This window comes from Bombus fervidus, chromosome 4 (genome assembly GCF_041682495.2).
Source record: "Bombus fervidus isolate BK054 chromosome 4, iyBomFerv1, whole genome shotgun sequence".
In the NCBI taxonomy this organism is placed as follows: Eukaryota; Metazoa; Arthropoda; class Insecta; order Hymenoptera; family Apidae; genus Bombus; species Bombus fervidus.
Window position 1 is genome coordinate 9,617,057 of NC_091520.1, and position 12,550 is coordinate 9,629,606.

At 42.0% G+C, this 12,550-nt stretch overlaps 1 protein-coding gene across 3 annotated transcripts in view; it reads right to left on the minus strand.

Annotated features, from left to right (window-relative positions):
* Syn1 (Syntrophin-like 1) overlaps positions 1 to 12,550 on the minus strand; it is a 369,480-nt gene that overhangs the window by 151,958 nt on the left and 204,972 nt on the right. For all 3 annotated transcript variants that reach the window (XM_072002192.1, XM_072002193.1, XM_072002194.1), the window contains exon 3: positions 11,781 to 11,969. In XM_072002192.1, coding sequence (XP_071858293.1) covers positions 11,781 to 11,969 — 189 coding nt within the window. The remainder of the gene's footprint in view (positions 1 to 11,780; positions 11,970 to 12,550) is intronic.

The window sequence follows — 12,550 nt, forward strand, 5'->3', positions numbered from 1 at the left end:
GCCGAGCGAAATGTCACCTGGCGCCGATACACCTGAGGGAAAAGGGCTACGTTCATTTGCGAGCGACGATGCTAAAAGATCAAAGTTCACTGAAATGATTTATTTAATGACACTGTGCGATCCTGAATGATTACTAAGGGAAATGAGCACTTATGAAAGACGGTGAAACTTGAAACAGAAGAACGAGACATTTAGACATTTTGGGGGATAAGTTTTTGTAATTTATTAAGACTGTTAGGATTAGCCATTGGATAAGGTTTTCGATATCGAATCAATATTTTTTACCGACTTTAAGGAGCAAGCTTGACAGTGCCTCAAGTGGTAGGTACACTGCATAGAAGCAGAATTTTAATAGACACACTGATCGAAAAATTTCTTTTAGTCCAAGGTTAGTACTAGAGTTGAATGATTTCGTTATTAAAATAATTGGACTGATTTCTTTCAATCCCTAAAATATTATCTGTTGAGGTTATTAGATGTGTGAACAGAGGAACGCGTGGATAAATTGTAAAGTAGAAAATATATTCTAATACAGAAGTGTAAATACAATTAGGAATATAATTTTAGCTGGTCCAGACGCGCACGCTAGCAGGTTACCCTATGACTGAAAGCCCTGAAGCCATCATCATCTGTCTACTATTTATGGTCTGCCTTCGTCCCAGTCTTTTGTCTATACGCTGTCGATGACTTCAGTGCTTGAGAAAACTAAAAAAACCAAATGTAGAGTTTTCTTAGAAGTGGTGACCACTTCAACATTATCAATATTCAAACAATGTTATGTTAGATGTTCGTGCGTAAGATATGAGATGTTTGCATAGCAAATTTCCTATTTGCGTTTTTTATTTGTATTAAACCTACGAGAATTTTATCAACACGAGAAATTGGACTTATACCAAGAAATAGGAAAGACGGATCAATCCGTCGAAGGGTAGAAGAAGAAAAACAGCTTGCTCAAATATCGACTGCTGCTAATTGAACATCTAAGTTATCGATGTATCGGAGTCCCAATGAGCTTGGAAATTTTCCGATATTTTTCCCGGTATTCCAGAGGTTTCTTGAATAAAATGCTAGAAAAAACTGCGAACGTTGCGAGACAACTGCGGAAGCAGATTGGGGGATCCGATCGATTCGCGGGATTGCAGTCCCGGTTCTAATCTCGCTGCGAATAAACAAGCGACACGGATATATTAGCCATTCCCTGGGTGGATCTCTTAATATTCGCGCAATTCCCGTGGCGTACGGCGTATAGATATTCCTCGAACAAAGCCGAGTTTTATATTTCCGTACTCCTACCACTCTTGGACATCGATTTACCAAGCTAATACAGCGACCCTGTTTCAAACAAATAAAGCCTAGCTGAATACTATAAAACGTGGCTCGATAAACTTTCAGATCGAATTTCGTCCACAGAGAGTACTTTGTCGAGTTCTTGCTGCTATACAGATGCAAAGAAGGACAGCAATAAGAGACTACTTGGACGATTGACTTTGTTCCTCCAGGAATATTCGCAAAGAGAGTGATGGCCGACTTGTTTTGTTTGAAGTAGAGGATACAGCAAGCACATTTTTCTTATTAGATTTAAAAATTCTTAAACGATTAAAGCCCATCATATGGTTTCAGTGAACGTCACCAAAAACTAGGATCCTTCGTGAAATTATTTTTAATATTTTTAAGCCGAGTTAAAGTCAAGATTAATTCCGACAAAAAATTGAGACCGATAGTTTTTTGTCAAGATTTAAATTAACACTTTGAGTGCCACGTTGGTCATATAATGACCGACCACTGTCTTTCCTGTGACGCCACGGTGGTCATTGGTGACCGGAGCGCTTGAACTTCTTAAAATTGTAAAAATTGTATGAAAATTTATAGTTAGAGCATTTTGAATATAACCGATAAATAGAAGATACTTTGAAATAAAAAGTACCCCATTAAACAATTAAACATTTTTATTAGAACATCAATAAAAAAAAAAAAAAAAATGGGAACAAATCTTGTATCTAACGGTGCATTGTATTTGCATCCATATCTTTGAGAGCTAATCTACGAATATTATTATAAACACACTTAAAAAATAATTGTAAATGCTGCTTTATAATCATATAATTGAAGTTAGAAGTGTGCACATATCTTACTATTATATATAGAATGAGCAAACACTGTTTACTAATATCTTCTACACGTTTCAACAATATATTCTGGACGTTTTGCTTACGACGAAATAACGAATGCGAATGGTTTGTTGAAATAAACGAAGCCTTGTTATAATATATCGCTATCAACTGTTACTAAGGCGCCAGAGTAGCCACCCGTGACCACCAATAAGATAAACGGTCCATTGGGGAAGAATGTTGTCTCGCATCATGAATTTATTATTATTTTGCCATTATATGCTTTGAATAATAAAAATACTCCTGTGGCGTCCTGAGCGAAGCATATGATTTCGGCGTTGCAGTCAAAGCGTTAACCATTTAGAAGGAAACTACAGGACAATCAAAGCAAACAAAAAAAAAAAAAAAAAGAAAAAAAAAAGGAATAAGATGAACAATTTATGTTCGTGTATGAATATTCATGTGCAGAGATTACGAAATTCACGAGATATTCAAGATATGTACTTCAAAGAAGCATATATTTGAGGAAAGCGAATTTCAGACGTGGCTGAAATCTAAAAAGTTGTAAAATCGACAGATCGTTGGAGAGCTAAAATTCTTCAAAATATTGGATCGACAAATCAGGCCCTTGATATCTATTGCGTTCAAATAACTGAAACGAAACTGAAACGAGCGTATTCTATGTGGCGGGTAGCGACGAAAGGGCGGCGTTTGTCAAACGTTGCACGCGTTTTCGCTCGTTTTTTCACGAACGTTAATCTGTAACTGCGCACGAGGGGTAAATATTTCTCCCGAGGGCCACATTTCCGTCGTTTTATTCGATTATCAGTCGCGATCGAACAATCTACCGGCTAGCCAGCTGGCTGGTGTATATTTTCATCTGGTAATTTACGAAAGGCGGGCCAGGCAGTTGCCGGCGTCGCGCAACGTTCCGCAATTCATAACTTTCGCAGTAAGCCGCGCCGTCGACCGGTGAAATTGACGACCGGCTGCAGGGGCGTGCGCACGACGAGTGTCACTGAACGTTTTTACCCGCAAAATGATGCACGACCAACGAAATTGCGTGAACGCAGACAGAATGTCTACCATCACCATTTCGACTGCCGTTTGACTATTTCAACTACACGCACCATTCTTCGTTTCATCTTTATGGATGCATGAAAATGACACTGGATCACGTCGAATAGTTTCGCAAACTTTTATTAGATGACACATTTGATTTATTAACCATGGAGGATAAGTTAATTCTGCAATTAATAACACCTATTTCCTTCTCACGTAATATTTTATTTCTGTCAAATATAAATTGTACCATCAAAATTGAATAAAATTCTACATTTACACTATTCTTCTTGTCACTAAAATTGACTCGTCTATATTAGTTTTTAATTTCATAATGAAAATAGAACCTCGTTCACTCGAACAGATCAGGCAACACAGTAGGTTGAATAATCAAATAGTACGAATGGAAATTCTTTTATGAGACAAATAACTAAAGATACTTTTGGCGTGAAATTTGTAGATAACACGTTGAATCTCAAAGATACTCTTCTATAAAAAGAGGGAAATATGATTTATCGTGCCCTTTCCTTGCAGCCTTTAAATGACAATATTCTTTTCTGCGATGCTTCGAACGATCCGAGAGACGTCTAAAACCGCTTTAAAATTTCAGAACGTGTCGTTTCCATTTAACTGTCTGGCACCGTGTGAAACGATCGAGACGCAAAGCGATTCTAAATGCCGAAATCTTGCCTCGAATTTCGCCCGATGAAAACGTCGGGAAACGGTGCAATTAAAAGTACATCGGGACGAGGCTATAGCCTAAATTCACCGCGTGCTCCAAGAGGTTGAAAACTTTCGGAATCGAATGTATCGATCGGCGACGGTCCGCGAGAGAAGTTGCGGTTCTACGATCGCTCGACAGAGGTTGTATCGATCATCGGTGTGTAGCCTGACAGGCGAAACTGTCGACGAAATTACGTTTCATCGATGTAAACTTTACATCCCGATCGTGGCAACAGATTGCAACGGGCGGTGTTACCTGACCGACGCATCGGTCACAGGTAACGATCGCGTGGACAGCGGTTATGCGCTGGCCACGCTAAATTTTACAGTTCTACGGTAATAAATTTTACGTCCAAGCATGTGCACGACGATTGCCTCGCGCGTATTACTCACATCCGTGAATCGAAACTGTTAGACTTGAACCGTAAATGCAAATACGTTGGGAATGCGTCGCCAAGATTTATTTGTATTTCTCTTTTACAACTGGATTGATTTTATCGAAAGCAGGATGCAGCGAGGACATTGTATATCAACGTTAACTACAGATGACTGTAACGTATTGTAGGAAGAATTGCGGCCCAACTTCGAATTTCTAGTTAATGTGAACACAGTTATTGTAAAGAACAGAGCTACCAATTCTATCATCTTATTTTTCGTAATTACTATACATCTGTGAGTGCGACATTCAGTTTCATCGAGACAGAGATATGTTCGCGTATCACTTTAATTTCAATTATTTACGTATTACAGCAGAAATCCATTTACACGAAATTCGTTTATTTGAAGGAAATTTTACCTATTGTCTGAACAAATGAACTCTGAATTCAATTGAACTGTATCGAATATGCATTTAATCTGAAAATCAATAATCGAATCCACTTATCTAAATGTACATTCCTGTTATGTGAACGAAAAATCATATGTAGTACTACTGTAACACATTTAGCTACACATTACATATTAATAATGTCAATAAAAGATCATCGTCGGATTGTCAGAAGTTCTATAAACAAATAAATCTGGAATGTAAAGGTCCGCTTATGCTTGATCGCTCAAAGCTGGCAGCGGAAGTGGAAACCCCGAGGGTTCCGTTATTAAATAATAATCGAGAGAGTGGTCGAGATAGATACGTCACGTACGCGGACACAATCGCCGGTAACGATATCCCTGTCGTTAGTGTAACGGGCATTATCGCGGCCGTCAGTTCTACAAACCGTAGCGGCGCGACCTCGTGTAACGATATTAGAGGATAATGGAACCGTGCACGACGACGTAGACGACGTAGACGAAGTCTACACGGTCTGATAATAGTCTTGAGCGACGGTCACACGCGCGGCCTCGTGCACGCGCCAACGCGCCATCTCGCGTCCGCTGCGATTCGCAGGACGCCTGGATAGTAATGAGAACAGGCAGCGTACGCCCGAGGGTCTTCCACGCACAATGCAATTCCGCTTGTTACTGATAACACCGTTGCAATTCTAGAACGTTTGTTACCTATGCCCTTTTTCACCCCTTTCCTTCGTCACCCCCTTTGTTCCTACGCGAGCTCCTTTTCGCGCCGGACAACGCGCCGCAAATTTCCAACGTGCGTTAAACCTCGCCTACCTTTAATCGTCTCATCTGTTCGTTCCCATTGTAGAGAAAGTTCAAAATATGATGTTACGTTTGTGCGTTCTTTTGTGTGACTAATTGTTGTACTTACTGTTCGATACTTTTTGGTGCTTCGATGAATTGGTTCTCAGATACTGAAGGATTCTTTGACCTAAGTATGGTACAAAAGGAATCAATTCTTGGAGACAACGAGACGAAGTAACCTTCTCTGTGGTTAGGATCACGAGCGAATCATGAAATTGAGTATTCGAATGCAACACGATCGACAAACAAAGCTTTGTCCCTCCGATACCATTCCTCTATAATCTCGAATTAACATTCAACTGATCAAGCAACGTACGATGAAAATAATTTAACCAACCACTTTATACAACATAAAGATAACTTTCCCACAATTAAGAATTTATACGGACCACCTATAACTCTTCTAAAAATCATCCTATTTAGGTAGACCTAATTGCGAACAAAGCTAGAAGTAACTTTGCCTCTTTCTTCAAATGCTAACGAGGCTGCTATCTAAATCCCGTGAAACAAAGAAACAATTCTCACAGAAGTAAGAATCTGTATACCCGTTGCGAAAACAAGCCTAGTCGGACAATGAAACTTAAAGGCTTTCCATGAGGCATAATCACCGGACAGACAATCGTTCTGTCCGAACAAGGAAACAAAAGAGGGAACAAGCGACTTGCCGGCTGATCTAGGCTCGTTAATCAGTCGGTCGGCATATAGAGCGCAATTATCCGACGGTAATTAACTTCGCAAACTGCAGCCCCCGCGAAGTCTAGCAAGGCGAACGCGCAAAGGACGGGTCGGGTAGATGGTTGATAGCGGCTGAGGGTGGCGGTGGTAGTGGCGTCAGCAGTGGATGGTAGATGGTTTGGATGGAAGGTTCTTCGTGGGTTCCAGCCTGATGGAGCTGTTCTGGAATTATACACGGGGTTAGCCCTGAAAACCAGGCGGCAGCTAGCTTTTGCCCCGGAAACTAATTTAACTCTCGCATCCTCCGCCCTGCCAACCAGTGGCGTACAGTTGAATCTCGAGCTTCCACCATCGACCCTCACCGATTTCCACCCATCGTTCGTCTATGTGTAGCACCTAGTTCGCGGACGTGTTGTGTCTCTAAATCGAAAGTGGGAGCGCGTGGATTCTCGAATGAATTTACCTTGAGAAAAACTAAATACACATACCCATCGACTGTGTTTGTGCACGTTTACACGAGGGAATCGACGTATTTGAAGTTTCATTTGATTCGACGAGGCTCGAATGGAATGGAAAGTGTATCATAGATCTGGTCAAAGCACTCGATCTACCGCTACGAATACATACGAGTGATTGCGAGTTTGATTGCGAGTGGCTCGTTCGAGTACCATTTCGAGGCATTAATTAGAAAGTTGGCGAGATGCAATCGAAAGGAGTATCTCGCTTTGGTTCCTCTATAAAAAGACCGATTCGATTGGGAAATATTCGACTTTATAACCAGTCGAATTATCGATGCCATATTTTTTAGTCATAGAGTACTCGACTTATAATGGAAGTTTGGGTAAACCAAGCGATAAATACTTTTTTCTCGTCAGTTTGCCAACATCGATTCTTGTTAAAGGGGTACAAGGGAATTCTTGTCCAATTCGCATGGTCAACGATGATGGAGCGGCCAGGTAGGAAAGATTTCGCAAGCGAGGGGGCGCGTGCGCGAGCCGAGACCATTGTGATTCCTCGATATTCGTACAATTAACAGGTGATTTTAATTGGATGAACCGGGCTGGTTCTTTCAGCGGTTCACGGGGCACTCTTCCTTTTAATGGAACCCATCTAAAACCTGACGGCTCTGGTTATGGAAGCCTCTATCTATCCAGGTCGCACTCAGCTACCCGCTAATTCAATTAGCCAATTTTCATTGTACCGTTCACGCGTCCACTGGCCCGTTTTAATTCGTAGGTAGAGCCGCGAACGATAGTCGATATCTTCTTTTCTCCGTTCCTTTCTCCCGTCCGTTGGCTGTCCTTTTTTATACATTTCCCCTTTAATATCGACGAGCCTGGCTACCGTCCATTCCGTGTTTGCCCTCGGTCAATGGCGAGTCTGTCTTCATTCTCTCGTTCTACAAATTCGCGCTGTCTTCCATCTGTCCACGTATTATCCGCAGTGTTTGGTAAAAGGCATTTGTGATATTTCGTCTACAGTCGTGCAGATTTTCTCAATTTTCGGTAGACGAAGCAAATATGAACGCAAGAAAATTCTTTCCAACTAACCAACAGAGAGAGAGAGAGAGAGAGAGAGAGAGAGAGAGAGAAAGAGACAGACAGACAGAGAAGAAGAAGCGCAGAATGAAAAAAAAAGCAACGAAGAATGAGAGGAGCATGAAAGTAGAAGCCTGAGAATAATCGATTCTTCTACGTTATACATTACTAAAGAAAATAAGGGAAAAAGTAGGGCAGATAGTGGAGCAACATAAAGAGAAGGTACGCGATATCAGAGGCGACTACTCGCCAGGGATCGAAGAGAGGAAAGCTGATGCGGGACAGGAGGCTCCCGTGAGTGCGGCGAATGTATAAAATCATATTTTTACGACGTCGCGGGACGAGAGGTGCGAAATAACAATTACCCATCCGTCAGTAGCGTACACAGCGTCGCTACGTGTCGCGATAAATTGTAAATAAGCTCCACCGTCTCGGAAATCCCTGGAATCTGGATAAACTTTTGAAAAGATATTCCGGTCGAACGTGACGCGTTTCTCGCGCGGCTGATGGAAACCACCTCCGGCCCGAGATTTATCGTAAATTTTAACGCGACCGTAGCACAAACGCTGCACCAATGCATCCACCATTCGTCCTATGGGCAAAAAGAAAACCCATTAACGTCTACCATTCTTTCTGCTTGTTCGTAACGCGCGAATCTGCCCACTGAAAAAAGCATCGATACCATTCGCGGATACTAAGTCCGGCTAAAAGGCAAGGTCGAAGTATAACTCTTTTGGTATCGATTGGAGAAAAGCTCGGGAGTACGTACGTTTGTACAAGCTCCTCGCGAAACAACCTGTACATGTTTGTTATTGCTTGCCCGTACGATGAACCGGTTTCTTTAATTTCCGACCTGGAACTCGCCGGCTCGAAGATAAACGAACGAATACGACAAACAGAGACGCGGAAGAGCGAGAACGTTGAATATTTGACGAGCAAACTCCGGATGAATTTAACGACATTTTTCCGCGCGATGTTTGCCCACCGCGTCCCCGCCAATTTCTAGATCCGTCAGCTATCCGGTGCTAGTAATACAGGATAAACACGACAATGTGCCGGGCAGAATCGAAACGGGCATGGTTCCACGTCGGGAACTGTTGACTCGAAAAATACCATAACGTATCCGGAAGAGACGAGAGCCAACTCGGACTAGTCAGCTTAACCGTCGCGAAGCAGATACGAATGGAAGATACAGCACGCTTCTGATTGCTTTCCGCAATTCTCGGAGCCGGCACGATTCCCTTTTCCCCTTCGAGTCGACCAGAACACTTTCCCGTGCTGCCGGTTTTTCTCCGGGGGGCACGGCACGATTTCCTTTTTCCAGTTGGGGGAAGACGAAGACTGCGGCACGGATAACGCAAACGTACGGCAACAAAACGATAGAAATCTGTGATAGACGGAGAGAAGCAACGGTAGGAAGATTGCGTAAGGTGGGTGAGAGAGACAAACGAAATCCCCGTCGAGGGACTTCGGTTGATGGTTCAAGAGCGAGGAGAAGAAAAGATAACGGTGGAAAAAATCAGAGAGCAAACGGTGCTTTATTTACGAATTCTTCGGGCAGGATGCAACGACGAAAGAGTGACGGGACAAAAGCGGAGGGAAACGCGCAGTTCCTTCGGGCAAACGGTCGACGATGCTTTTCCAACAACGTGGAGGACAACCTCTTCCTAGGCAAATGCAGAGTTATCGAGGGGGAAAGGGTTGAAAAGGTAGAAAAGGGGGAAGAAAGGAACGTCGGAGGGTTGACAGTTTGAAGGGGACCAAGCAAGGGGATTGAAGAAGGAGCTCTACAGAATTAAGAGCCCATTAGCCTTTCATTAACTAGACGTTGGATACGCGGAGGGCTGACGGATACTCTTTTCTAACCCCTTCTTTGTGGTTGTGTCCCTTCAAAGAACAGACGAAGGCATCTCGATGAAAACTGGATCCATTCAAGCCTGGGCAGCCACTTACCACCATCTGGTATACACGCAAACGAGTTCCTCCCCCTATTGTGTTCGGGCCTGAGGGGAGGAATCGCGTTACGTTCTCCCGGAAGTGACGCGGATGCAGTCTGCTTAAGTTTAAGCGACGATCGAAAAAAAGGAGACGCTCTTAATTCACGCTTGCTTCAAACACCTTACACGGTACAATATAAGCAGAATCTCAGCGTGAGGAGAAAGGGCTGCAAAACCAGCGAACGATGGAGGCGGTAAGGAAAATGGAGAAAGGGAGAACGAATGACGCGAAATCTATTTTAAAATCAAGGATCAACTTATCGCAACGGCGCAGTTGCATAAACTCAAGCACCGGATAGTAGGACAATGTAAGAAATCTAAATATGTATTCGGTTAAGTATACTTCGAGATACATAATGTTTGATAAGGATTGAATAACATTCGTCTGTTACGATAAGTAGTCTACTGCAACCATTGAGAAAGAAAAAAGAAGACCGTCAGTGAATTTTTGATGCACCAATACGCCATCCATTGCGAATGGTTTAAGATTAATTGAGATCAGAAATTATATTGGTAAAAAGGTAGTACAAAATGTGGTACAATTGGTACAAAAGTAATGAGATTACAAATATTATCTCTTTTTTAATTTATCTCGGAGTTTATAATTTTGCATACTCTTAAGATACCTTTTAAAGAGAGACAAACAAACATATGAAATTAAGTCTTTTATTCTTTGAGAAATTCATACTAATTTAATTTCCAGACCGAAAAATAAAGGAAAAGAGAGAAGAAAAGCTGGAAAGGGAGGCTGAGCTGTGTGTCACGACACATGTAATCGCGATGAAGATTTTCTCGCGCAGAGTCCCCATTCTATTAGACGATAATTGACTGTCAAACTCGCGGCACGCTGGCGCCGTGCACGGTCGTTCGACTGTAATGCCAGAAACGGGTTAATTGCGTTATGGCTGTCATTATCTCGGTCGCTGAGCATGCAGCTCTCGAGAGGAGCGCCACCCACGAGACGCGGCTTGTGCACGTAATCCCGGGTATGTTCTGCTGAAACGTTTACTTCTAAACGTGCGGGGCAAGAGAAATTTCGCCTCGTTTATTCGATTTGCCAACTCGCGCTTCGACTAGTTTTTTAACTCCTATCCGGTGGTCTCTCGTGAAACTTCCACAACTCGCTGTGTATCATTAGAACAAAACTATCGCTATCCTCGTTTTTCACCATTTTTACACGCCAAATACCACAACCGAAGCAATTAAGGCCGAAGCTGAAGAATTTGTTATTACCTCAGAGGGTTGAAATTAAATAACTCACGGTAACTAACTGATGCTACAAATAACGGAAATACCGATGTCCAAAATACAGAATTTATATCAGAGAAAAGATATATGCTTCTGCCCATGTATCTTACAAAGAATCATTTAATTTCCTTCAAAAATGCACCGTTATCGATCTAACAAATTTCTGTTAGAGACGTCGAATTGTATTCTCGTGCTAAACCTAACTATACGAAGAAAATAAATACGAAATGAAAATTTAACTGCGTGTCTGACTATTCTTCTAGTATCTATTTAAGCAATCGTTATCCATTCATCTCTATAAAACACTGTGTCAAATTTGCCAATATTGATACATATTGAGACGTTACCAATCAATCATGTAATTTAAAGGCCTTGGAAAACTAACTTTCTTACAAATACAATTTGTCTTTGTCAAACCATAAATTCACGAGTGTGATATTGCAAGATAAAGACTTGATCTACGAAACATCCAACGTCCTATCCAAAGAAAACCTTTTATCCTTTTTAAACCTTTTTTTATCCAAAAAAAACATTTCGATTCGGAATAAAACTTAGCAACGAAATATGACAGAAGGGCAGGCAAGTGAGTGAAACCGTTCATTTAACGCGGGGTCAACGTTAATTAACATTTTCGCGTTTGTCGTTGGGTCGACGCGTTTTACGCTTTCACGCTCCCGTTCAGCAATTTCGTCGAGTTCACCTCAGCGACGTTCGGTCGGGCGAACCGCGCTCGATGTGGCGGCAGGAATTAAGCAACGCGTGTACGCAGATAACGCAGAGATGGAAGAACTTACCGGGATCGGAGGAAGGATGAGCTCTGGTGAGTCTGCAGAGTTGCAACGGCAGATAACGCGTATCCGCTCGCGGTGGTGACTTTGGAGGCGGAGGCGTCGCACTCAGGAATCCACGCTGCAGCTCCCAGCCAACCTCCTGGATGATCGAAGCCTTCCTAAAGTACGGTGTCACCTCCCTCAGGTATTTCACTGCAACAGAAAAATGGCCGACTGTGAGAGATTTTTGTTTCGACACTCAAAATCGTAAGCTTTAGTGGAAAATAAAACAATGGAATTAGGAAAAGATGAAACCGTCAAGATTTTGACAAGAACGCTTTCTAGTTTAAAAATTTCTATCTCTATAAGTAGATTCAGCCTTAAATTTTCGACCGATCTATGACATTATCAAAATCTATTAAATTGTCTGGAAAGTTTCATTCTTTCGCAAACACTTTCTTTTTACAACAGTGCACCTTCATACAAACGTGAAACCAAGTCTGTGAAATGTCGCGGTGCTTATCTCAACAGAACAAAATGGATCGTACGTAATTCGACAAAATAATATAAAACAAAATACGTTGTGCGTCTATTATTTCCTCGATAAACTATAACTATATAAACTATATATATACTGGATATAAAACGAAAGAAACTTTTCGGACAACCTAATACTTAGATCGCGGCCGTTCGATGAAGAGTCACGAACAACCAGGCGCCATTTCGTGGATGATGCATAAGTAGTGCAGATAGGAGAACGCTGATTCTTCGTTGTTTTTACGGCGTCCAGCCTT